The sequence below is a fragment of the Hoplias malabaricus genome, chromosome 4 (assembly GCF_029633855.1).
Source record: "Hoplias malabaricus isolate fHopMal1 chromosome 4, fHopMal1.hap1, whole genome shotgun sequence".
Classification (NCBI taxonomy): Eukaryota; Metazoa; Chordata; class Actinopteri; order Characiformes; family Erythrinidae; genus Hoplias; species Hoplias malabaricus.
This window is the reverse complement of record NC_089803.1, coordinates 25,342,509-25,366,118: the sequence shown is the minus strand read 5'-3', so window position 1 is coordinate 25,366,118 and position 23,610 is coordinate 25,342,509. Positions and strand designations below refer to the sequence as shown.

Genomic DNA, 23,610 nt, shown 5'->3' with positions numbered 1-23,610 from the left:
AAAGGTCTAGAAGTCTGAAAAGTTTTCTGCTGGAGAGAGATAGCACAAAGAAGGGATGCGAGAGAGAGAGAGAGAGGGGAGGGAGAGAGAGTGTACATACACATACACACAAATACATGTAATCTATACAGCGTACCCTCAAAAGCCACACTTTTGCTTTGACAAACAAAGAACATCCCCCCCACACACACACACACACTTTGTCCAACACATTCCCATCTCTAATGCAGCCACAGACAGTGCTTTCAAAAGGTTTTAGAGACAGACAGAGAGAGAGAGAGAGAGAGAGAGAGAGAGAGAGAGAGAGAGAGAGAGAAAATAAAGGAAAAAGATAAAGTAAAAAAAACAATAAAACAACGACTGGCATCTAACCATCCACTCAACATGAATAAGACAAGGAAAAGTACAAAGTCTGGAGAAAATCCAGCTGTTTACTGAATATCTTTGAAGCAGGAGTGGTTCAAGCAAAACACACTATCTAGCAGGGGCAGAACGTGAAGATGCAGGGAAGCTTTTCTCTGTTTATTCCAATGTGGATGTGAATGCAGATCAAAACAAGCAAACAAATAAACACAAATGTATAAAAGGATAAAAGAGTGACAGTGGCAGAAGTGACAGCGTGGAATAAGAGCAAAGGCATCTATATAAACATCAGTGCACTCATAGATAAAGATGCCAGAAAACCCACTTTTGGTTCATCAATACGACTGGTTCTTTAAAGGATGGTTTAATGTGTGAAGAACCTTTATAAATAAAGGTTATACAAAATCCTCTGGATACTCACTTGCAATCTCAGAAGTGTACTTAATGATTGATTGATTGATTGGTTTGTTTATTGGTTGATTGGCTGATATTTAAAAATGTGATCTGTCAAAATAGTTAATTGTAATGTTTAATTACATAAATATATTTAAGCTATTAACTCTATGCCATTATGTCATGGCCCAAATGATCCAAAATAATTACCTTCACTCACATTAAAAGCTTGTTTTAATTACATTACACTAATTTACATATTTGTTACTTTTAATGACATTAAAAGCTAAGGATTTTCTTCTGTAAAGTTTTTTTTAATGTTTTCTGACAGTGACAGGCTTTATTTTGCATTATTTATTTATCATTAAATTAAACTTGCCGTGATGAAGTCTTCCCAACTAAGCAGCCATTACATTGGTAATGAAGCCGGGAGCTCAAATAAAAGTCAAAAGAATAGAATTTAATTTACCATTTAATGTGAATAACGAAACTGATTTTCAAATAAATGAAGGTAAAAAATGACTTTAATTCAAATTGTTCTGCCACAAAAAGGTCAATGGGAAAGTGACAAAGGAGAAGGAGAGAGATATTCTTCTCTGCTCTGTTGCTATGCAGCTGCCTCCTCTCGCCACTCTATTACCTTTCAGTGATATGTTTTAAAAGCCCCAGTTGCCTTATGTATCATAGAGGGGGGGGGGAGGTCAGGTCATCTGGAGTCAATTCCCAATTTCATTTCTGCCATCAGCCCTGTCCTGACATTTGAGTGTGAATGAGAGATGTGTAATGAAAGGGCAGGCTGGGAATGAGCGGGGAAATGAAAGTGTGGGACACCAACTGTGTTCCTCTGAGGCAGGAGCAGGGCTATGACACTGCTGAGAAACAAACAGCACAAAAAGAACAACAGCCAGGTGTGAGGAAGTCCACCTGGACCCATGTGCAACAAACTCCATCCAAGACAGCTGCTATAGCATCAGGAAAAGCTCGTCTGAATGTGAGAGTGTATACGGCAAAACTGGCCAATCAAGGTGTTTAAGAGCTAGTATTAGGGTTAGTTTTGGTTGGAAAGTAAAGCAGAAAAAGCAACACTGCATCTTAGTGGTGGGTGTAGTAAGGGCCGGTTTGGAGTCGGACAGGTTGTTATGGCAGTACCTTTCCTCTTTGCTGCACCTGGGGTGGGCCTCAGAGATATCCAAGCTTTTACTGAACACTGTTTTACTACAGCAGGAGACAAAGTGAACACACAGTCAGCGTCTCCATAAAGTTCTACACAGTACAGACCCATTCTGCTCTATTGTGACTCAAATAAACAAATAGGCCTTAATGCTCTGTGTGTGTGTGTGTGTGTGTGTGTGTGTGACTACTTATAGCACAGTACCTTGGCAGTAATACAAAGCCACTCAGTTGAGACTTATTACTGGTGACAAATTAATGTTTTCTGATCTTTCTTTAATGTGTCCTATTGGATTATTTGCTCAATTGAACAACCTGAGCTGCTTCAGAACAAGCAACGTTAAACTACAGTAATTAAGTGTTCTGTACCCTGCTGAGAGAGAACGTCTGAGAATAGAACAAACGGCAGCTATTAAAGCTATCTGAAATGCTCTTAGACTCTAAGGAAGGTTGAAAAATACAGTAAAACACAAAGAACAAACATGTTCACATGGGTTGGATGCTGAAGTTGGGCTTCAACATTATTCATGCAGGTATGACTGTCTAAAGGGAAAGTTAAACATGACGTGTCATGCAAAGACACTGAAAACGATGATGCATTAAATTTACTCATATTTCAAATGTGTTCATTGCTGCAGGACATCAGAGTACTTTGCAAAGCTCTGACCCTTTATCTGCTCTTAATTTCCGGTCAAAATGTACAAATAAATAGTTTTTGGATTGTAGGAAATAATTTGAAAATAAATATATATATGCAGTAGTTTCCCTATCATAAATTACACTGTGAGAAGACAACTCAACCCTGTGGGTCTGAAAGGATATGTAGCAGAATAAATTATTAAAAACTGAAAAGTAAAAATTTCAACAATTACACCAAGAAGATGCTGGTGTTATTAGAACAATGTACTGCGCACCCTACGGCTCAGAATGTGTTTGAGGTAAAGTGGATCAGAGGAAGAAGAAAACTAAGAAGTTTGGAGGTGGGGAAACATATAAAAATTTCTAGAAAAACCTTAAAACCAGACCCTTAAAATAAGTGAATGCTATTTGATGCTTCTGTCTGTGAAGCTGATGTTTCCTAAATGAATAACTACTAAATAATGACCGTTTTGACCACTTGAAATTAAATAATTAAGAAAATAATAATAATAATAATAGTCATCATCACCATCACCATCTCTGGTTTGTCACATTTAAATTGAGCAAATTGAATGCAGTACTGTTTCAGTGTAGGTAAAAACAAGAAACTTGTGTTTCTTGAATGTAGATGTGAAGATGGCATGTCTCTCTGTGTGTGTGTGTGTGTGTGTGTGTGTGTGTGTGTGTGCGCATGAGTGTACCTCTGTCCGTGTTGTGTCATGTCTATGGCTCTCCGTGCTGGGACAGGCGATCCTCCGTCTGTTACGCTCAGGACCTCCATCGACTTCCGCTCTGGCCTCCTCTTACCATGACGATTCAACATGGGAGAGTCTACTCGCTTCCGTGGGGGATCTACACACACACACACACACACACACACACACACACACACACACACACACACACGCAGATGTAAAATGCAGTCCCACAAGAACAACCCAGGCTCCATCCACAGTCAATATAAAGCACTGATCTGGAAAGCTTCATTCAGCAGCTCCATTTGATCCCAGATTGATCACCGCTGTGAGTGCTTACTGCAATTAAGCCGTTCTAGTGGGACTGAGGCCTGCTGGTGTTGACTAGGAAGAGAAAGTCCAATCAAAAAGTAGTGAAAGTAAGTGTGGACAAGCGTGACATCTTTCTATAACTGCAAAGCATCCAAATAAATTAAACAAGTGACCCGGAATACAGTGCAGTCCAAACAGAAATGGAGAGTGACAATTTTCCTAGATTTGTTTTACATACTCACCACAGTGAAAACGGCACAAAGTATAGGAGCTTAAAATGATCACTAATAAATGTGTATATGAAAGATTATATATATATATATATATATATATATATATATATATATATATATATATATATATATATATATATATATGCATAAAACACTAGCTCCGTTTTAATATGTAATGACTGAAGTTGTACCTATATCGTTGCGTGGGGGGAGGTTCTGGTCTTCATGGCTGGGGTACCTCTCCTTCCGGTCCAGCAGCAAGAAATAGATCATCTTCTCTTGGTTGTCACTGAGGGGATGAGGAGAGAAATGGAAAACTGTTGTAAAAGCTGCTAGAGGAAGGATATTCACTTAGAACAGAGAACAGCAGTCAGAGTTGTATTTACAGACCATCTCCATTCACTTTGTAAACAGAGTGATGTAAAACAGACAGGTCTTAGATCAGTACTCCAAGAGTCTGGTGCTTTATGAATACCAGCCTGGGCTCCATTTATCAGAGCCTCAGACAGTAAGTGGCTGTACTGAGGAGCAGGACACCGATGAGTGTGCCACTTCTGTGTGATATACGAGCCCCCCACCATAACCCTACATCTTCCCCTCCATCCAGCAACATCCCAGCTTCATATACCCCTCTCCCACTCCCATATCAGCAGAAAAAAAGGGCCCCAACAGCATGGAGTGTCTCAATATAGAAAGAGAATGACTCAAAGAAGCAGATTTGAAGAAGAAAATAGCTGAAATCTGAGACTAGGGAAATAACTGAAGCACTGCCTCAGCAGCCATCATAATGTAAGAGCTGTTTGACGAATGGCCTGTCCAAAAGACAAGCTCAGGGTCTTTTTCTGTGTGTGCATGTGTGTGTGTGTGTGTGTGTGCTGAGGTGGTAGCAGAATATGTGCATATGTGCATACCTGTAGGCATGGGTTATTGTGTAGGTTTGAAATGGCTACTATTTCTTCCCATCACCAGATCTGTTTCATCAGCATCAAGTTACATTTCTATAATTTCTTTGTTATTTTAAGTAATGACAGGGCTTCTATTAACACTTTTGATATTTTTGTCATAAAACTGTAACATAATGCAAGTGGAAGCCTGGATTTTATCAGGTGTACAAATAAGTTTTAAAACGATTCTGTGTAATGTATAACCGTAATTAAACTTTCTCCCACACTTTTATCAATTTATGTGATAATTACTGTGTAGAATTAAAGAATGACAATTGTCAATTTGTTAAAAAAACAAAAACCTAAAGATGAAGTCTTAATACGCTACTAACACTGAAATCACCACCTTTAAATCATCTAAACTAAAACTCACGCATAGTTTTGGATACAATATTAGCCGCAAGAACAGAACAAATCAATGCACATGCTTTTGCAGCACTTTTTTCATAACAAAAGCAGTGACATATACAGGGGTTGGACAAAAAAACTGAAACACCTGGTTTTAGACCACAATAATTTATTAGAATGGTGTAGGGCCTCCTTTTGCGGCCAATACAGCGTCAATTCGTCTTGGGAATGACATATAAAAGGCCTGCACAGTGGTCAGAGGGATTTGAAGCCATTCTTCTTGCAGGATAGTGGCCAGGTCACTACATGATGCTGGTGGAGGAAAACGTTTCCTGACTCGCTCCTCCAAAACACCCCAAAGTGGCTCAATAATATTTAGATCTGGTGATTTCACTTTCATGTTCATCAAACCAATCTTTCACCAGTCTTGCTGTGTGTATTGGTGCATTGTCATCCTGATACACAGCACCGCCTTCAGGACACAATGTTTGAACCATTGGATGCACATGGTCTTACTGGTGCAATGTGCAATTAATGAAGATTGGCCATCAGGCTGCTCCAATTTAGCCATGAAACCTCCCACACTAAAATGACAGGTGTTTCAGTTTCGTTGTCTAACTCCTGTAGTTCTCGATTGCCATTTCCAAACTACTACATTTTTAGGGGATTTTTTTGTTTTTGTTGAATAATATGACATGTCATTTTTAAGACCATGCAACAGTTTCCACAAAATGACAAAAGCAAGAGAACAAGTTTTGAATTACAATTATGTTACATAATAAATGCTTTAAAAATTAATTGCACACGCACTGTACACAACTGTAGAGCCACAGTAAATAGCACTAGGAAAACTCCCTTATGATGACATATCTTGTGGTAAAAGTTTCTGTAAATTTGATTAGAAGAAACCCAGTGGCGGTTTAATGTATTTGCACTGAATGCTAGAATTTTTAAAGAGAGAACAGTAATGAACTAAAAAGCACAAATCAAATGAGGCTGAAGGCTTCAACTGCTCTGCAGAAGATTCCAAAACTTGCCCTAAAGTTAGTGTTTGGCCACAGAACACTAACACACTGTAGAACCACTCACTCGTCCGACAGCAGGTCCTTCATCAGCTTGTTCTTGTCCCGGAAGCAGCCGAGTGAGTGCATGCTCTCCAGCACATCAGGGTCAATGTCATCAGCTGAGGGGAGACTCTTGATGGCCACCTTCCTGGGCACTGGCTGCTCGGGTTCTGGCTCATTCTTCCCCCCACTGCAACCAAGTGTAGAAACAACCGGCACTGACCAACAGCTCCACACATACGGTAAACCACACAGACACACTGGCTACTATTTAAGCAACAGTTTGGCTAAAATTAATACGTGGACTTCATGCATTTCAGTCATATATGCCTTCCACTTTGCTTAAAAATGATGAAAATGTACAGCCTTGAATTTTTTCTGATTAAGGGTGGAGCAGTCAGGAGAAGGCAGGTGGCAGAAAGAAAGAAGAGGATGTCTATTCTTCCACGATTGGAGGTGATGACAACTGAAAGTGTGATGTCCACTTATATGTAATAGAGGGAAAATTCCTCATTTTTCATTGTGAATTGGGGCATAGCTACAGATTCATCTCAATGGTGTTTTTGGTCGGAGAGAGAACTCGGATTACAATTGAAAGCCGATCATCACTGTAAACCTATACTGTAAAATCTTATTAGAAATAATAAATTAAGCCTGAATCAAGCATGTGTTTAAGTACGCTGAGAGCTATAATATTCATATCCAAGGTTATTTAACCTTTATATTGAAATGAATAAGAACAAAACAACATTAAATTGTCCTTAAAGCCAAAGCCTAATCAGAAAAACAAGATCAGACATCATATTCATTCCCATCTCATGTAAGAACTCTTTACGAGAAATCTATTTACTGCTGTGGACTCGTCTGGTGTATTTCACACCAAAATAAAATTAATATGTAGTGTTGGATCTTTTCATTTCAGATTTAAAAAAACAGGAGTTCTGGTCTGGATTAAAAGATATCGTGACTAGCAAAATTTCAATAGTATTTTTTTCCCCCCAAATTCAGACTGAATTAAAATGAGCAGGTGTAGACGGGGTGTGAGATTTCGGTGTTACCATCTGTGGGAAACACAGCAGGGTGATGTAGCAGCTCAGAGCAGAAGTATTCTGCCTAAAAGAGCAAGTGATTGGGGCGACCGTGGAGAGTAAGCTTGACATGTCTTTGACCTCAGAGAGAATATGAGAGCTGGGGCTGTCAACCCAGTCCCCCCTCCTCCGTTCTCTTTCTGTCCGCTCTCTCCCTTTCTTTCTCTCCCTCTACCACCCCTCTCTCTCTCTGGGGGAAGTGGCACAGCAGGATCATGGGTGTATGAGGAGACAGCTGAAGCCCGCTGGGCCGACAGATTCTTGTCCTTGCTGGTGACATGTCGATGCTGTGCCATTCATCTCTGTCTTTCTCTCTCTCTCTCTCTCTCTCTCAAACACACACAAACACACATAGAATTTCTGAAATTCACTTACATGTACCACGTGTGCTTCTGGATCTGTTCTAACTGCAAAAGAGAGAGAGAAAAAAAAAGAGTAAATCAGTTTCACATCTTCATCAGCGCATTGAAAGCTCTGTGAAAGAAGAGGTTACTCCACACTCTACAGAGGGCATCCACACTCAGAGGGCAGCTCCCTCACTCACAGTCGGGGAGAAGATGAATCACACTACACTGACGAATCATTTACAGTTTAGAGATGAAAGAACACGACATGGCCAATCAGCATTTGCATAACTGTGCCTAAAGGGGTCAAGTGTGGGAATATTCAAATATGTGCAAACACATCCACATAAACACACACAGAATTTAATCCAAAAAACAACTCAGTGTTGTTTTCCTACCTGTAGATGGATATTCCAATTTATTATTTGTTTTGTAAAGGGACCAGCTCTTTGTAGCTTTGCCTAATTTGTACCTTGTCAAAGAAATTTGCTGCTATGCTACGAAGCATTTATCCCTAGAAACCCCCAGGTTAAAGCTTAGCCCACCTAATCATTCATCTCTAGTTATGGTCCTGTCTATTTGTATTTGGAGAAACAGCTAAAAAGTCATGTTACCTAATTGTATTTATTATTATTCACAGAATAAGATGTTAAATGTTCTATGCCAGTCTACTGGAGCTTCACATAGAGACGAGCCCACACTCTTCCTACCTGCAGCCACAACATTTCTGTTATCATTTATCAGTGAACATTAAAGTGAAACCGCATCCTACACCTAACCACTAATTACTCATTAGGCCTGGCCCGTTCCCTTCATCTGTACTCAAAAAACCCACTACATCACTAGCTCTTAACAGGAGTCATCAAGTAGGTACCACCCAAACAGCAACACTGGACCAATGAAATGGTTATAGCCTGCAGTTGTGTCACATGACCAAACAATTAAGTGAACACTGCATTAATCATACATTTATTTTATTTGTAGATCCATCTGAATTAGCTCCACAGTGAAACTGAACACACTTCTGTAGGGTCAAAATACAAACTGTACAGTAGCACAAATAAAATGCCAGTATCTGCTTGAAGACTGAATTGAAGCTGTCTATACAAGATATATATGTAACACTTTCCATACATTCATAGCAAAATATGAATAAAATAACTATATTGCTAAGTTTTAGAATGGTTTAGAACACTATTAGGGATTGGGGAAGCTATCCGTGCACAGTTTCCACTGGATATGTTGTACTAGGGAAAAGAAATAGTTTGAGTAACTAACTGTGATGTAAAGTTTGCTGAGGATGACCTCAGGCTCTGCCCTGTCCACTGTTTTCAGTGCAGTGACACGCACTTCACATTAACTCTTGAACACTGTGTCCTACATTGACATTCAGAGGGAGGGGGAGAGGGAGAGAGAGAGAGGGGGGTATGAAGCTACAGTCATTGGAAAGCTCAGCAAGCTTGACCGAGAACACTAAGTGCCAACTGTGTTTCATCAGCTAACACCACGGTTGGCTGACATCACAGTGAGTGACGGTTGTGAAGGAAGACCCTCCTTCACATTCAGAGACAGTGAGGCCAATTATGCACTCCCAGTAATGATCCAGAAGTCAGAAATCTGGCTTGTGAGAATAAAGAATATCCTAATGATGATGTGCCTAACACAGTGGTCAGCATGCTAATGAGTTGTAATGAGTTTTGTTGCAGTTACAAACAGCAATGGCTTGTCATTAGTCGTCTTCAATCTCAATCAAACAGTGCCTTTCTTTTAAAGTACTGAATGGTCTGGTTCCTGGCCATTGACAACCCCGACAAACCCGACCTGGGTGGACAGAAATCTAAACAGTACAATTTATTTATTTGCTTATTTTTGTGCAGGGGCCTTTGCTGTAGTCATACAGTGAGGCCTGTCTATAAACACAAATAAAGAACCTTCGAATCCCCTTGAACAAGCCCTTGAAAGCATGAAGGTCTACAGCTGTCGGACCTCTACGTCTGAGCTCAGCCCTCACTGGCTCTCTGCAGTGTCTTAACACACATTACGCCTCTCTCACTCTCTGCCCCTCTCCTCCGAGCGGCAGGGTAGAGCAGCATCTCACCACACAGTGATAGATAGCCTCGTGCACTTGTGTGATATTAGCATTCATTGAAGACCGTTAGCGTGCAAATTCAGCGCATAGAGACAAAAGGGTCACAGTGTAGCTGGAGGTGTGTTTGTGTGAGTTTGTGTGTGTGTTGTTGGTCGGCTAAGCTCCATATCTCAATATGCACACTGCTTCACAAACAGAGCAGCCAACATTACAACAAAGGGCACAGCCACGAGCACCAGTCTGCCTTTGAACCGTCAGGCAAGATTTATAATTTATATTTGCAGACGTGCCATCCCCCTTCCTGCCCCCCCCCCTCTCTCTCAAGCCCTGTATCATTATCTGCACCTATGCCAAAGTCACAATGTCAAGGTTGCTTGCCACTTCCAACAAAAATGGGAAATACAAGACAGAGATAGACACAGCACAGAGAAACAGATCATCACAGAGGTTTGTCTGAATATTCAGACTGGTGTAGGTGTGAGTTTTTCTGCGACACATCTGATTTATAGCGTAATCTCTCATTACACCCACATGATAATATGGTTATAATATGACATACCGCTTGGTTGTCACAAGGGCAATGAATACCCTACAGTAGGTAATGAGCTGTTTTTAACGACACATGGTAGAAGAGGCTAAATATTTGTTTTTATAGTTCCAGTTACAGCACCAGTTTCCAGGCCTCTTTGTAAGCATCAGTATCCAAAAATTCCACTGCACTATGTTGCAACTGGTGCTTGATTACTAACATTATGTTTACACAAAGGCAACTCACACCTACATGGGCTAACTTTATATTTCTGAACTATGACGACTTCGGTAGTTACTACATTCTGTTGGACATAATTGGCAAAAACAGACCACAAACACTGTCTTTTATTTTAGCTTCATTGCTTGCCTTTTTCCATCAGCCAGTGCTCACTCTTAACAAAGAAGAGTGAAGCATGGAGAATCAATAATAAAATTTAACACTGGAGTTCAAATGGGCAAACCTTTGTGAGCATGGGTGAACAGGGCTTCAGTGATGGTGATAGCAAAACTTAATGACTTTCCGACATGCTGTCGACATCACTAGCGTCTGCAGCGTCTCCCCATACTTGACACGAATTGGTTTGTACAGGGCCATGTGTCTGAATGCAGAGATTCATTCTTAATACGTTCCACTATGTATTTGTGGCTCAGATCAAGATATGTATTATGTAAGACACAAACATATGACCATACAATAAGCTATGCAAATATGAAGTGCATATCCTGCTTATTTACCACCTCTTTATTCACATTTCCACCAAATGCCTGAACTCGTTGAATTGGCTAATTAACTCTTTGCCCCAAACCAGACCAATTTTCACTTTACCTTCTACACTTCTGAGGGCTTTTCTGATAGTGGTGGAGTATTTTATGTTGTACGCTACTGTGTGGTTTGGGACAGAGCAAAATAATTTAATTTGACTTTTTAATTTATGTTGACTACAGTAACACTGCATAAAAAACAGGACAGACTTTGTGTGCGACTAGAGAGAGGTGTTATACGTTTTTCTCCCTCAGGTATTTTAACCTGAATGTTAGAACCATGAAGAACCACTGAAAAGTTTGATATCAAATGGTGTGATTGTGGGAATAAGGTTTTAACATATTTTCTTTCTTATTTATTCATTTATTTATTTATTTTGGAGTGATGGCAGTGAGTAAATCATCCAGTCACGTTTTTTCTCTGTTGTTTATACGGCCTTAACTTTCTTTAATTGGATAGAAAATTCAAATATACCCCCAAAACATATATCTCACTTCCTTCACATTCATTTAGACTTTATCATGTACAAAGTACACCTCAATGATAAAAATGTACTACAATAACTTCATTTATCGCTTGACAATCTGGTTCTTTTTATTAAATTGTTAACCATTTTTGACCCTGCCAATACTCACTAGGTATGACACCCCCTACCACAAATGCTGCCAAGTTGAGAAGGTGGGGGCTAGCAGATGCTTCCCCTGACACCACTTCCTGTAACTCACTGCTTGGACAATACCACTAAGTGTGTTTACAGACCTGTGGTTCTGTTCCCTTGGTCTGTACCAAACAAGAAAATGATACATGGTTACATTTTAGTCCTGGCTTGGTTCGAGTTCACACTGATATATTTACAATCCAACCACATTAAGTATAAACAGTGACATATGACACGCATATAACAGTCATTAGCGGTTCACAATGTTCACACACTTACTTTATTATAATTTCCCAGCACATTTCCACTGCTGATTTTTCTTTTTTAAACTTTGGTTGTTCAAACAGCCCAGAAAAGACATTATGCGTAAAGCAGTGGAAATGTGAGATGAACAAAGGATAAAGAAGGAACTAACCGTTAGCCGTTTGCCAGCGTCCACCTCGATCATCCCCCGGAGCAGGTTCTGGCAGTCTGGAGGAATGAAGTGCGGCATGTGAAACACTCCCAGCTTCACTTTTTCTAACAAGTTCCGTAAATTATCATCATCGAATGGCAGGGCTCCCTGGAGGAAAGAGTACAGTGTGAAAAAAATGTGAAACTGAGGCCAGCGAGGAGTATCACTGATCAGTCGGAGAACTGGCGGGGCAATGGAAAAAAATAACTAAAAAAGTGAAAAATTGAGCAGAAGCAGAAGTTTTTTCACAATTAACTTGGGCTGGCACCTCTCTTGTTAAGTGAGCAGTTCATCAGCGGTGCTGACATTCTACAGACGTGTGTGCTTGATGAATGGCTGCTCCGTGGCTAAGCCAGACTTGTATAACTGATGATCAGAAGACAGCCTAACTACAGGGGAGAGAAGCCGTCAAACACAATCAAACAAATAGTGTTTTAAGCCACTGGGCTGAGGGGCTAGACATACGTTCACAGCTCCTGGCATACTCTTCTCTTCGCTGTTCTGCTCTGATAAAACCAGATATTTTTTGGGGAAGCAGCTAAGGAATTTGGGAATAATGAAAATAACAAAATGATAAAATCTTATGAAAACACCAAAGAGACAAGGCAGAGAGACTATGTAGTGGAGTTTAATCCCAATGGCAGAGTATGGGAGGATTTTCACAGTTCTGCAGAAAAACATATTGGCACTTTATTCACAGTTCACAATCTTACTGTTGTGTATTCCAACTGATGTCACTACAGCACATGTATTCATAACTACGCTATCTCTCAGAATCAATCATATACAGACTCAAGATTAATATATGTAAATATATACTCTTCTGATTGGATGTCCTGTAGTGTGCCTCATTCAAAAAAGCAGTCCCAACTGAAATACAATTTACAACTTCACTGCTGAAGGCTGACATATGTAAATGCATTTTGTGACATCATAATAACAGGTGTTACAGCTTAATTTCCATATGTGGAAATATGAACGTGTCGCACGGGGAAAGAACAATACATTTGTTAGATTTGTTTTTGACATATATGTAAAGTTTTCATATAGCTTTGAACTCTTTTTATAGCAGTATGTGCCCTTGCACTGGTAATTTATATGAAATATAAATGGAGTCATTAATTTAGAGTGTTCTGAGCACAAGGTCTCTTTGTCCTGGGGCAACTACTGTGGCAGTTAGTATTTTTAGTCAAGGGCAAAAAAAAAAAAAAACATTGCCACCAAAGAAAAGGCAAATATCATCAAGAAGCAGCTAAGTGTACATATAAGGTTATGCACAAAAAACACATACACAGATGTATTGTTGGCCAAATTGTAGTTTATTGTTGTTTATACGGTAAAGTGATTCTTCAGAAGTGGATATGTGCCTATACCTAGAAGAAAGCCTAGAATATTGGCCAAAACATAATGTTTTTAAATGAATAAAGCCATTTTTCTTCTAGAGCACAGAATGAGTGTAGCACCCTATTTCTTACTAAAGGGAAACTACCACCTGGCCTGCACTCACCACCAACAGAGCAAAGAGAATGACCCCACAGCTCCAGACGTCTGCTTTTCTCCCATCATATTTCTCCCCCTGAGACAAAGAGGAAAAGACAAAGAAGTAAAAGAGGTTACATACAACTTATTAAATAGACATATATATAACATCGTTAGTGCACTCTGTCTGTACAAACTCACCCGGATGACCTCAGGACAGGCGTAGTGAGGTGACCTGGGGAGAACATAGGAGAACACGAGTCATTTCTAGCTATACGTCTCTCATGGGAGAGTAAAGGCCACCTACTAATTGTGCACCTATGTATGACAGTTTCCTCCTAAAGTGGCTGCTAGAAGGAGCAGGCTACAGACCCAGACTCTCGAGCCTAACCAATGTCCCGGTAATTCCTTTATTATGTGTTGCCATGCTCTCCGATCATTTATCTGTCTGGAATAATCCTCCTCTGCTGTGTGCGGCTGCTGTACTGATCAGATCCCTTCAACTGTGTGCGAACAAGGGGCTTTCGTTACACACAATGCTGTCAGACGCATTCAGGAGAAATAATGATAACACACAAGCTGTCAAGGTTCACAATAACAAACGCCCTAGCTGACACACGCAACAACTTCACACGCTGCCTCCATAGGCAAGATGGCTAATATCAGCATATTGTTTACGATTGATGTACTTCATTATACAAATGGATTCAACATAAAATATACCTAGGAACATAGTCAGATAAAAACCAAAAACCCTCAGAGAACAAGAGAAGCCGAGCTCAGAAGAGAAAACCTGTGTTCACAAAGCCAGCAAACCAATTTCACTCAGATCAGACACAGCTCCCACTTCATTTCTAATGACTAGAGACACCCAAGAAACGGCAATGAATGTTAAGTCTCCAAAACCCCATTCAACTTGTAATTTTCCAACCTTGAAATCTAAGCCCTCAGTACTCTCACTCTCATTCTTATTGTTGTGAAACTCTACACATATTGCCTTTGACATGCCACCACTGAAATTACCCCTTTCGGCCATAATGGCTTTGATTAACACGACATTTGTAGGACACCGCTCGGCTCAGCTCTTCCCCCTCAAAACAAGCCACTCCCAGATATTAAATATGGGACAGGGATATTAGTGGAGCAAAACTTTCTGCAGGATTTCTGGCGGATATGAGAGGGAATGCGAGATAAATAGAGAGCCATTAAAAAAATGAATGGGCTTTTTGAGGGAACCCCCATGGGGAAGAGTGTCAGCACATTAATCCTCTCCAAGCTATTCGCTAGAGCTCATTTCCTCTTTCATTTACACAGCAGCCATCAACAATGACAATAACAACAACCACAATAACAACAAGGGACAAAAGTTAGGGAGCCAATTTAAAGGGCCATATAAGACTAAAAAGAGTGGCTGGGGGTTTGATTGACGTGCTATTGCTATGGTTCGTGTGTCTGTGTTGTTTGGCGCTGTACGTTAAAACAGAATCAGTCACTCTCACTGGTATTGACTGAGGGAGTGCAGCTGTCAGAACAAATTTTCACATATTGCTGAGTGAGTAGAAAAGCAGACACCTCTATATTTGAGGCCTAAAGATAGGCCTGGTTTAAAGAAAGAGAAGCCAAGACCCCAAGCAGATATTACTTAAGTGTTGTCAATCAATCTCAAGGGCAGACAGAAGACCTCCAGTCAGTCTTAGCTATCAGAACCACCTGTAGAGAGAATGTCAGAGATGAATGGAGTTCATTAACAACTGTCATCTTTGCGCTGGAAGAGGCTCATCTCTGTGCATGTAAGGTCTAGAAAGGACCTGCAGCAAAGTGTATTCATTAGCATTAATGCAATGACATGATGATTACTTCACTCACATCAGAGGAGGGTCAAACAGAGTGACATCTGGAATGGATTACTTATGACAAAAATTCATGGGTCATTGACAGTAAGTATTTGTGTCTAATTTTTAGAACTAATCAGTTTGTTTTGCTTGTCCTTTACTCCTTCATCGATAGACACAGGATGTCACTCACAGGCTGGATACTTTTGGTTGGTGGACTATTCTCAGTCCAACAGTGACACTGAGGGCTCTAATAACTCCAACATCACTGCTGTGTCTGATCCACTCTGACCAGCACAACACACAAACACCACCACATCAGTGTCACTACAGCCCTGAGAATGATCTACCACCCAAATCATACCTAATCAGTACTGGTCCTGTTGACACAAGCTAAGTGTTCCTAATCCAGTGATTGTTCAATGTATAATACAAAATAACCAGGGTTTTTTATAGGTATGTCATTGGCGCTAGCATCTCTGCATTAATGTGATGTCATCTTTATGACGGTTTATCAATAATGCTAATATTTCTCTGTAAATCTAATGAAGGTCTATAATTAGCCATTCATTAACATCACTGTTTTCACTGGACGAGTTTAACATTAGCACTTGAATCTCTTAAGTTAATATGGTGAGGGTTTATCAATAGTGCTAGTGCCTCTATGTTAATCTGATGGAAGTGTGTCAGTAATGCTAACATCTCTATGCTAATGTGATGCAAGTTTATCATCATCTTCCTGCTGAGGTCATGACTGTGGCTTTATCATTAACACTAGAATATCCTTGCTGATGTCATGATCAGGTTTTTGCCAGTAACACAACCTTCTTAAAGTTGATGTCATGTCTGAGGCTTTACCCATTAGTGCTAGCATCTCCCCACTCATGTGAAGACTGAGATTTTGTCATTAATACTAGCATGTCCCTGCTGATGTCATGCCTGAGTCTTTATCATTAGTGCTAGTCCCTGTTGATCTATCATTAGTGATAGCATCTTCCTGCTGATGTCATATGTCAGTATCTCATTGAATACAAGGCATAGACCTTTCAAATGACTCACATAACAACATCAGCTTGATTCTCGACTTTAATTAATCTGTGTCATGTCAGCGTGTTCCACAGCATGTTAATGGGTTCACAAGGTGTGAGATAGAAATATAACAATATGCAATGCTAATACAGTGCACAAAAAAGATGGACCACTATGGCAAGTGTGGCAAGATTGTTTTCAACAAAATCTCGGGTGATGCTAACACCAGGTTATTCTGATCTCCACTGCTGAGTCATCTAAGCAGGGGTTGTTACACACACTTGCCCTATGTATTCCTGGCTTATGAGGACCTGGGGCAGGGCATTATGATTGGATGATGCTAGTAAAGTAAGCAGAACATAGAGGTTGGGATGAAAGACAGACTGGGTCAGGGCAGAACCCTGGGAACCTCTGAACCTCTAGATTTTTCAAAAGGTAAAGGCTACAGAATGCCCCAGGCCTACAGTGACCCAGTGTGCCTTTACTCTCCTTGTGCTTGTGTGGTCCATGATTCAGCATGACAGTGCATGGTGGCAGTGGTCTTCTTTCCTTTCATAGGATAATCTCAGAGAGGAGTCTGTGAAGCTTCCCAAATAAAAACACAGACTATTGGCTGTTTATATTCTTCTTTTCTTGTTTTTGGACACACTAAGTTTCCATGACCTGCCTTCTTAGCTGACAGTAAATAAGTAGTCAGACAAATAAATCATCACACGTGCCACATTCAAAATGGCAGCTTCTTACCATAACAACCCTCAGTGTAATTTTATAAGATAAAAGGGAGTCGTGAGACTTCTTTAAAGTCTGTTTTGATTATATTGTATGAAAGAAGCTGACCTAAAAATTAGTTAAAATATTCATGTCTGCTAATTCTGACAGATTTCCGTACAGTTCAGTCACACGGGAAAATATGGCATCTGTCATTGTGTTGCATCATAAGAAGAAATCATCTGTGGCACAGACATAACTTTAAACACTTGCAGCAGCAGAGGGAGACAAACTGAAGAAAGCACGACCCACTAAAGTCACAGAGCACAAAGCAATATATCAGAGAAACCCAAATTTTAAGGAGACCTTTGAAAGATAAATAGGAAAACTCAGCACAGTGCCTGCTTAGGGGGAAAGACCCACCCTTCAATAAAATGATCCAATCCCATTGCCAGTAAAGCTTCAAACTCTAAAACCACCTCCCTTGTTGCCTGAGGTGCTCAGAACAAACTGGAAAACAACAAGCTTCTTGTGGCTTATTTGAGCCAAAACCTACAAATCACATTTTACCAGTGATTTCAAAAATGACTGTGGCTTTCACTGTGAGGGTTATAGGTACCTCTACAATATGAGTTAGGAACATGGTCCTGCAGTAACTGGATATCAACTGAATAGACCTTCATATAAGTCCTTTGGTGAGATACAATGAGGAGGCAGCATTTGACAGCAACAAGACAATGACTCAGGAGGCACCCAAAAATTTCTGCTCCTGATAGTTGAGCATGTTGGAAACTAGAACACCTAATGGAAGAGAGACATTTCAGATATGCTGAGCGGGGTAAAATCGTCCCCGAGACATTGCTGCCATTGTGGTTTCAAACCCCACCTTGGGTCACTGTCTGTGAGAAGTTGGTGTGTTCTCCCTGTGTGTGTGGGCTTCCTTCTGGTGCTCAGGTTGGAATGTGGACTGGTTATTCAATAAGTCCATAAGTGTGAGTGTGTGGTGCCCTGTCGAGTGTGTTTCTGACTTGTAACTGTGACTGCAGGCAGGCTACATACCCACCACACCCCTGAACTGGATGAATCAGTAATAGAAAATGAATGAATGAATGAATGAATGAATATTCAATAATATGTTTGACTCAGTTGTGGTATTTGGGACTCACAGTATGTTTTTGCAAGATTTTAAACTGTGGAATTTAATTATAATCATACACAAGATGTAAAGTATCCTATGCCAATCTATTGGAGCTTCACATAGAGCCACCAAAATTCTTGTTGAATCCTACACCTCAACACTAAGGTTGCTGTGGCCTTTTATGAGCCGATCAGCAACCAGCTACATCTAGCAACATTAGCAACCAGCTATCTTTAACATCTAAGTTTACTCATTGAGCCCATCACATGCGTACACAAACCACCCACTGTATCACTAGCTCTTCACAGGGGTCATCAGGTAGGCACCTCCCCTCATCAGTGTTTCACTGAAATAAGCCCACGACACCTCCAGAAGACTCAACCGTGAAGTCTGGCCTCCCAGACCCACTCCCCCTCCAAGCCAGGTTTACAGTCCTACCTTACCCTTAAGCATCAACAACCGTAAATCCACACTGGCCTCCCTGGTGACTAAGGCTGTACCTAGCCCCAATGGCACCGTTAATGCATGCTCAGTGCCACCAGTTCCATATGAACTTTACATGCTACCAACAATCCTAATAGCACCTCTACAGTGCATTTCCCAGAGTAGTCTGTGCTCTCCTTATCCACAACCACTGACTAGACCTTTCAGCTGTTTCTGATAACTCCTTCACAGCTGCCCTTAGTAACACTTACTTAAACAGCAGCAATTTAATATGTCATGTACTAATTTTCAAATTCAGGATTCTCCTGCCAATATTTGAAGTCATTTCATAGTAAAACAGGAATTGAATCATTATATTATTCAACCAATTTAAATAATAGACAGTGACAGTGCTTACTCATCCAAATCTACTCAAATCTTTCTTATATTAGGCAGTGTGTTGTAGTGTTTGTTTTCAAACAGAGTTACACAGATATATTCATGAGTGTGCCAAGCCTAATCCAAAAGCAGCCGAGCCCTTCAACCAGGAAGAAGATGAGAGTGAAGAAGCTGGTGTGTGTGTGTGTGTGTGTGTGTGTGTGTGTGTGTAGCATCTAAAGCAGCTGTCTCCCTCTCCCTCCTCATACACTGCTGACCTCATTAGAGCAAGCCTATGGGGAGGAGGAGAGGCCACGCTGCTTTCATAACAGCTAATTTCATTTAAAGGTCCACATCCGCTCCTGAGCCAGCAATGCCTCCACCCATCCATGGCCCTCAGCTCCCAGCGAGTAATGAGAGTGGCGGCTCACTTTCTTGTCAATTTCAGAGCACCACAGAGCGCCTTAAAGAGTGAGCAGGAAATAAAGAGCGACGGCACATAAAGAATATCCCCTCTGTGATTTTAATTAGCTTTTGACTGTTCCCTTTAAGAACAATAATTAGCTAAACATATTTATAAAAGTGAATATTTATTATGTTTACTTTTTTCACATGAGGGTGTCAGAATCTCAGAGCCTTCCAGGCCTCTAGGTGTCAGTATAATAGCCGTATCATAAAGTGAAGAAGAATCATTAGAGAAATTGATTGATTGTTCCTTCAGATACATAAACCTTCGGTAATAAACCTGCAGTGTATATCGGATGGATAAAGTTGCTCAAAGATGCAATCAATATTATCATTGATTAATGACTTTGGCCGTTCACTCAGGTAAGGTCAGCCTTTCAAAGAGCTACAGAGAGCAGTGGTCAGTTATACTCACCCACAGCTGGTCTCCAGGAGGCTGTCCCCCACCTGCAGGGAAGCCATTCCGAAGTCTGCTATCCTTATGTTGTTCTTCTCGTCTAGCAACAGGTTCTCGGGTTTCAGGTCCCTGTGACTGAGAGAAAAAATATACAAGGGACAGGCTCTTTAAACTTTAATCTCAGCCAAAATATGCAGTACTATAAACGGCCTGTCAAACACAAATCAAGACTAAAACTCTTTAAAGTGATGTTCTAAGTGCACTTAGTGAGTATCTACAGCAATCTGCCATAACATAATGACCACCTTCTTGTTTCTAAATTCACCGTCCATTCTCTCAGCTCCACAGACCATACGTGGGTACTTTAGTTCTGCAATTACAGACCACATGAAGTCCACCTGTTGCTTTGAATACTTTGTCCTTTTAACTTAATGATCCACTCAAGTGTTCTTCAAATGGTCAGGACCCCTACAGGACCACCACAGAGTGGGTATGATTTGAGTAGAGGATCATTCTCATCTTTGTAGTTGGTGTGTTAGTTTGTGTCGCATTGGTGTGATTGGATCAGACACAGCAGTGCTGCTGGAGCTTTTACACCTGTCCATGTTATTTCTAGATTGAGAATAGTCCACCAACCAAAAATATCCATCCAACCGCTTCCTGTGGGCTCTGTCCTGTGTCCAATGATGAAGGAATAGAGGATGAACAACACAAAATGTGCAGTAACAGATGAGCTATTGTCAACGAGGTTGGTGTGTCTAACAGAGTGGACAGTGAGTGAACACAGTGATTGAAAACTCCAGTATTATTGCTGTGTCTGATCCACTAGAATAAAAGCAACATTCATTAGAATTATGAATAAATAGCTTTAATATTTTACTACAGCAACCCCAAAGAAGAAGACACTCTTGGGTGGATTCGCTCAACAGTTTAGGAGAGTCTCAGATGACCTGCTCACATCACACTGCCGTTAAACATTCTCCCTGGTTCACATCGATTTGTTGGGCTTGTGTTTGCTGGAGCACTAGAAGGCCAACTGCCAGCAGCAGAATGATGGTGTTTGTTGAGGAATACTGGGTCAGTGTGCCATGGCCTTTTAGATGAAAGATGTCTGTGTTAGCATATGAAGTACAGATGAAAAGTGATGGCCGCAGCTTTTTAAAAAGGGCAGGTTCCTATAAAAAAGACAAAAGCTTTAGTTCATTTAGCATTGTAGCTGCGAGGCTGTCAATGACTACCGACTGCCTTTTAAACTTCGTTTTCTCTGTCTTTCTCTTGGGCACTGGGCGTCCGGCGGGCACAGCGGGGGAGGATGACAGATGCCTGCTGTTCCAGCGCCTGATGTTAAGAGCCCAGATGACCGCAGACAGAGCAGATGAGCTGCTTTACATAATAATGCTTCCCTCCTGCCTCCCACATCACTCCCAGCTCTGTGCTAATTCACACAGAGTATGGAAGCATGGCTAAAGAGCAGAAAATGATTAACAAAGGTGCTGCTTACAGAGGGAGTTGAACTGCGGGGGTCAACATGTACATGTACCACCCACTCACAAGAAACAGGTGGACACACATGTGGACTACACGCTTTGACTGGCTAATAGCCTAGGAAATTACAATTGGATGTATCAGGAGTGTTTGGGAGTGTCTGTGGTATGGTGCGGCATGAAGAGATTTCGCAAATGGAACTGTGGCCAGCGTTTTTGTAGTTTTTTTTTCTCTGTACTTGTGCAGCCCTTTGCTTCGATTTCTAAAAGTACATGTGATCTTCGTATTTCCTTGCAATTTTCTTACTCAGTCCAGGAAGATTTCTAAAGCTCTCTACAGTAAAGTGCAGCCTAATGACTGTTTATTGAAAGGAATGACGACAATGCCATCGGATGACGTTAGTGGAGCAAGTATAACATGGAGGTTAAGATGAAAGGTAGAATAGGTCAGGGCAGAATTCAGGGAACCCTTGAACCGCTAGATGTTTCAAAAGGTAAAGGCTACAGAGTGCCCGAGGCTTAGTGTCCCACTGTGTCTTTATTCTCTGTGCTTGTGTGGTCCATACTTCTTCACAGTAATGCAGCGCAACTGTCTTTCCTAGAACGGTGGAGAAAAGTCCCCAAAGCATACCAATGTGACTTAGAACTAGGGCAGTGCTCACAGAATCCTAGTATGACTTTAACTGTAGAATACAACTGTAGTAAACGGAGGAAAGAAGGACATTTATTTTGTTTCATATTTTATTGTTTTATTTCCACAAAGCATTCACAATCATATTCTTCCATTAATATTCTGACATATTGATAATGAGACAGATTAACAGAACACGTGAGTAAATATGTGGCTTAATTTGGCCACAATAGTGTAATGAATTTTGTCAGTTGCTGCCAAAAGTATTAATATATGCACAAGTCAACACTGTTGCAGACACACACACACACACACACACACACACACATATATATATATATATATATATATAAAGCAGATTTCAGCAATTCCTCCTATAGCCATTTTATAAAGTCAATTGGGGGTTGTGAATTGATAAACTACCAATTTGTACAAGTCATAAGACAGTAAGACTGTAGAACAACTCAGGCGGATCAGATGGACATGGATCACTCAGAAGCTGATACCAGCTGATACAAAAAAGCTTTTTCTGAAACGCACAGGTTCTATCTAGAAAAATGGCGGCATGATCAAATAACTCGAAGAAATCAGCCAGTATATCAATAAACATGGCACTTGCCTTAACCAAAGATCTTTATAGACCCAACTCTCTGATGCATGGGTGCTATAAAGTCACGTGAAGGCTCTCTTTAATCCGTCTGTTAGGTGAAATGCATTAATTATAGCCATGTGCTTTATTAACTGCCAGATCTGTAGCATCTATAATGGATGTGTGGAATAAAAAAAAAAAGAAAAAAGAAAGCTCTGCCACAGTAATATTGCCTAACCTCTGTAATCTCTGTGCATGTTGCTATCTATGCAGGCAGATTTATGGTTCTACTGCTTGATAATCAAGCCTCACGGAGGTCTCCTATAAATGCCTCCATCCTCGGTTGCTAATCATGAAAGCGCTGGCGGGGAGTGAACATTAGCGTAAGAATACGCTGGCGTGCCCACAGCCACAAACAGCTCACTGATGATATCAGGTGCCATCTTAGACATTGGAAGCCAAATAATCACAGCACGTTCCTCTCTGTACGACATGAGCTTTTAAAATGCAGTCGCTAACCCTCTGATCATTAGTTGATTCTATGCTCAATGTGATGAAGCTTTGTAGGATAGAAGAAGTTCCTTGCATAATCTGTTTTGCTACTTTGTTAAAAAACTAATGGCTGACTGCACTGACCAAAGCACAGTGGTTCATTCATTCATTCATTATCTGTAAGTGCTTATCCAGTTCAGGGTCGCGGTGGGTCCAGAGCCTACCTGGAATCATTGGGCGCAAGGCAGGAAGACACCTTGGAGGGGGCCAGTCCTTCACAGGGCAACACACATACACACATTCACACCTACGGACAATTTTAAGTTGCCAATCCACCTACCAACGTGTGTTTTTGGACTGTGGGAGAAAGCCGGAGCACCCGGATGGGAAACCCAAGCGGACATGGGGAGAACACACCAACTTCTCACAGACAGTCACCCGGAGCAGGACTCGAACCCATAACCATGAACTGGATGA

General features: G+C 40.8%; 1 protein-coding gene across 3 annotated transcripts in view; it reads right to left on the bottom strand.

Moving 5' to 3' along the window:
* brsk2a (BR serine/threonine kinase 2a) overlaps positions 1-23,610 on the bottom strand; it is a 224,405-nt gene that overhangs the window by 23,382 nt on the left and 177,413 nt on the right. For all 3 annotated transcript variants that reach the window (XM_066669032.1, XM_066669030.1, XM_066669031.1), the window contains exons 5-12: positions 19,956-20,072; positions 13,769-13,802; positions 13,596-13,664; positions 12,050-12,196; positions 7,625-7,656; positions 6,187-6,351; positions 3,997-4,094; positions 3,267-3,417 (exon numbers count right to left, since the gene is read on the bottom strand). In XM_066669032.1, the coding sequence (XP_066525129.1) occupies positions 3,267-3,417; positions 3,997-4,094; positions 6,187-6,351; positions 7,625-7,656; positions 12,050-12,196; positions 13,596-13,664; positions 13,769-13,802; positions 19,956-20,072 (813 nt within the window). The remainder of the gene's footprint in view (positions 1-3,266; positions 3,418-3,996; positions 4,095-6,186; positions 6,352-7,624; positions 7,657-12,049; positions 12,197-13,595; positions 13,665-13,768; positions 13,803-19,955; positions 20,073-23,610) is intronic.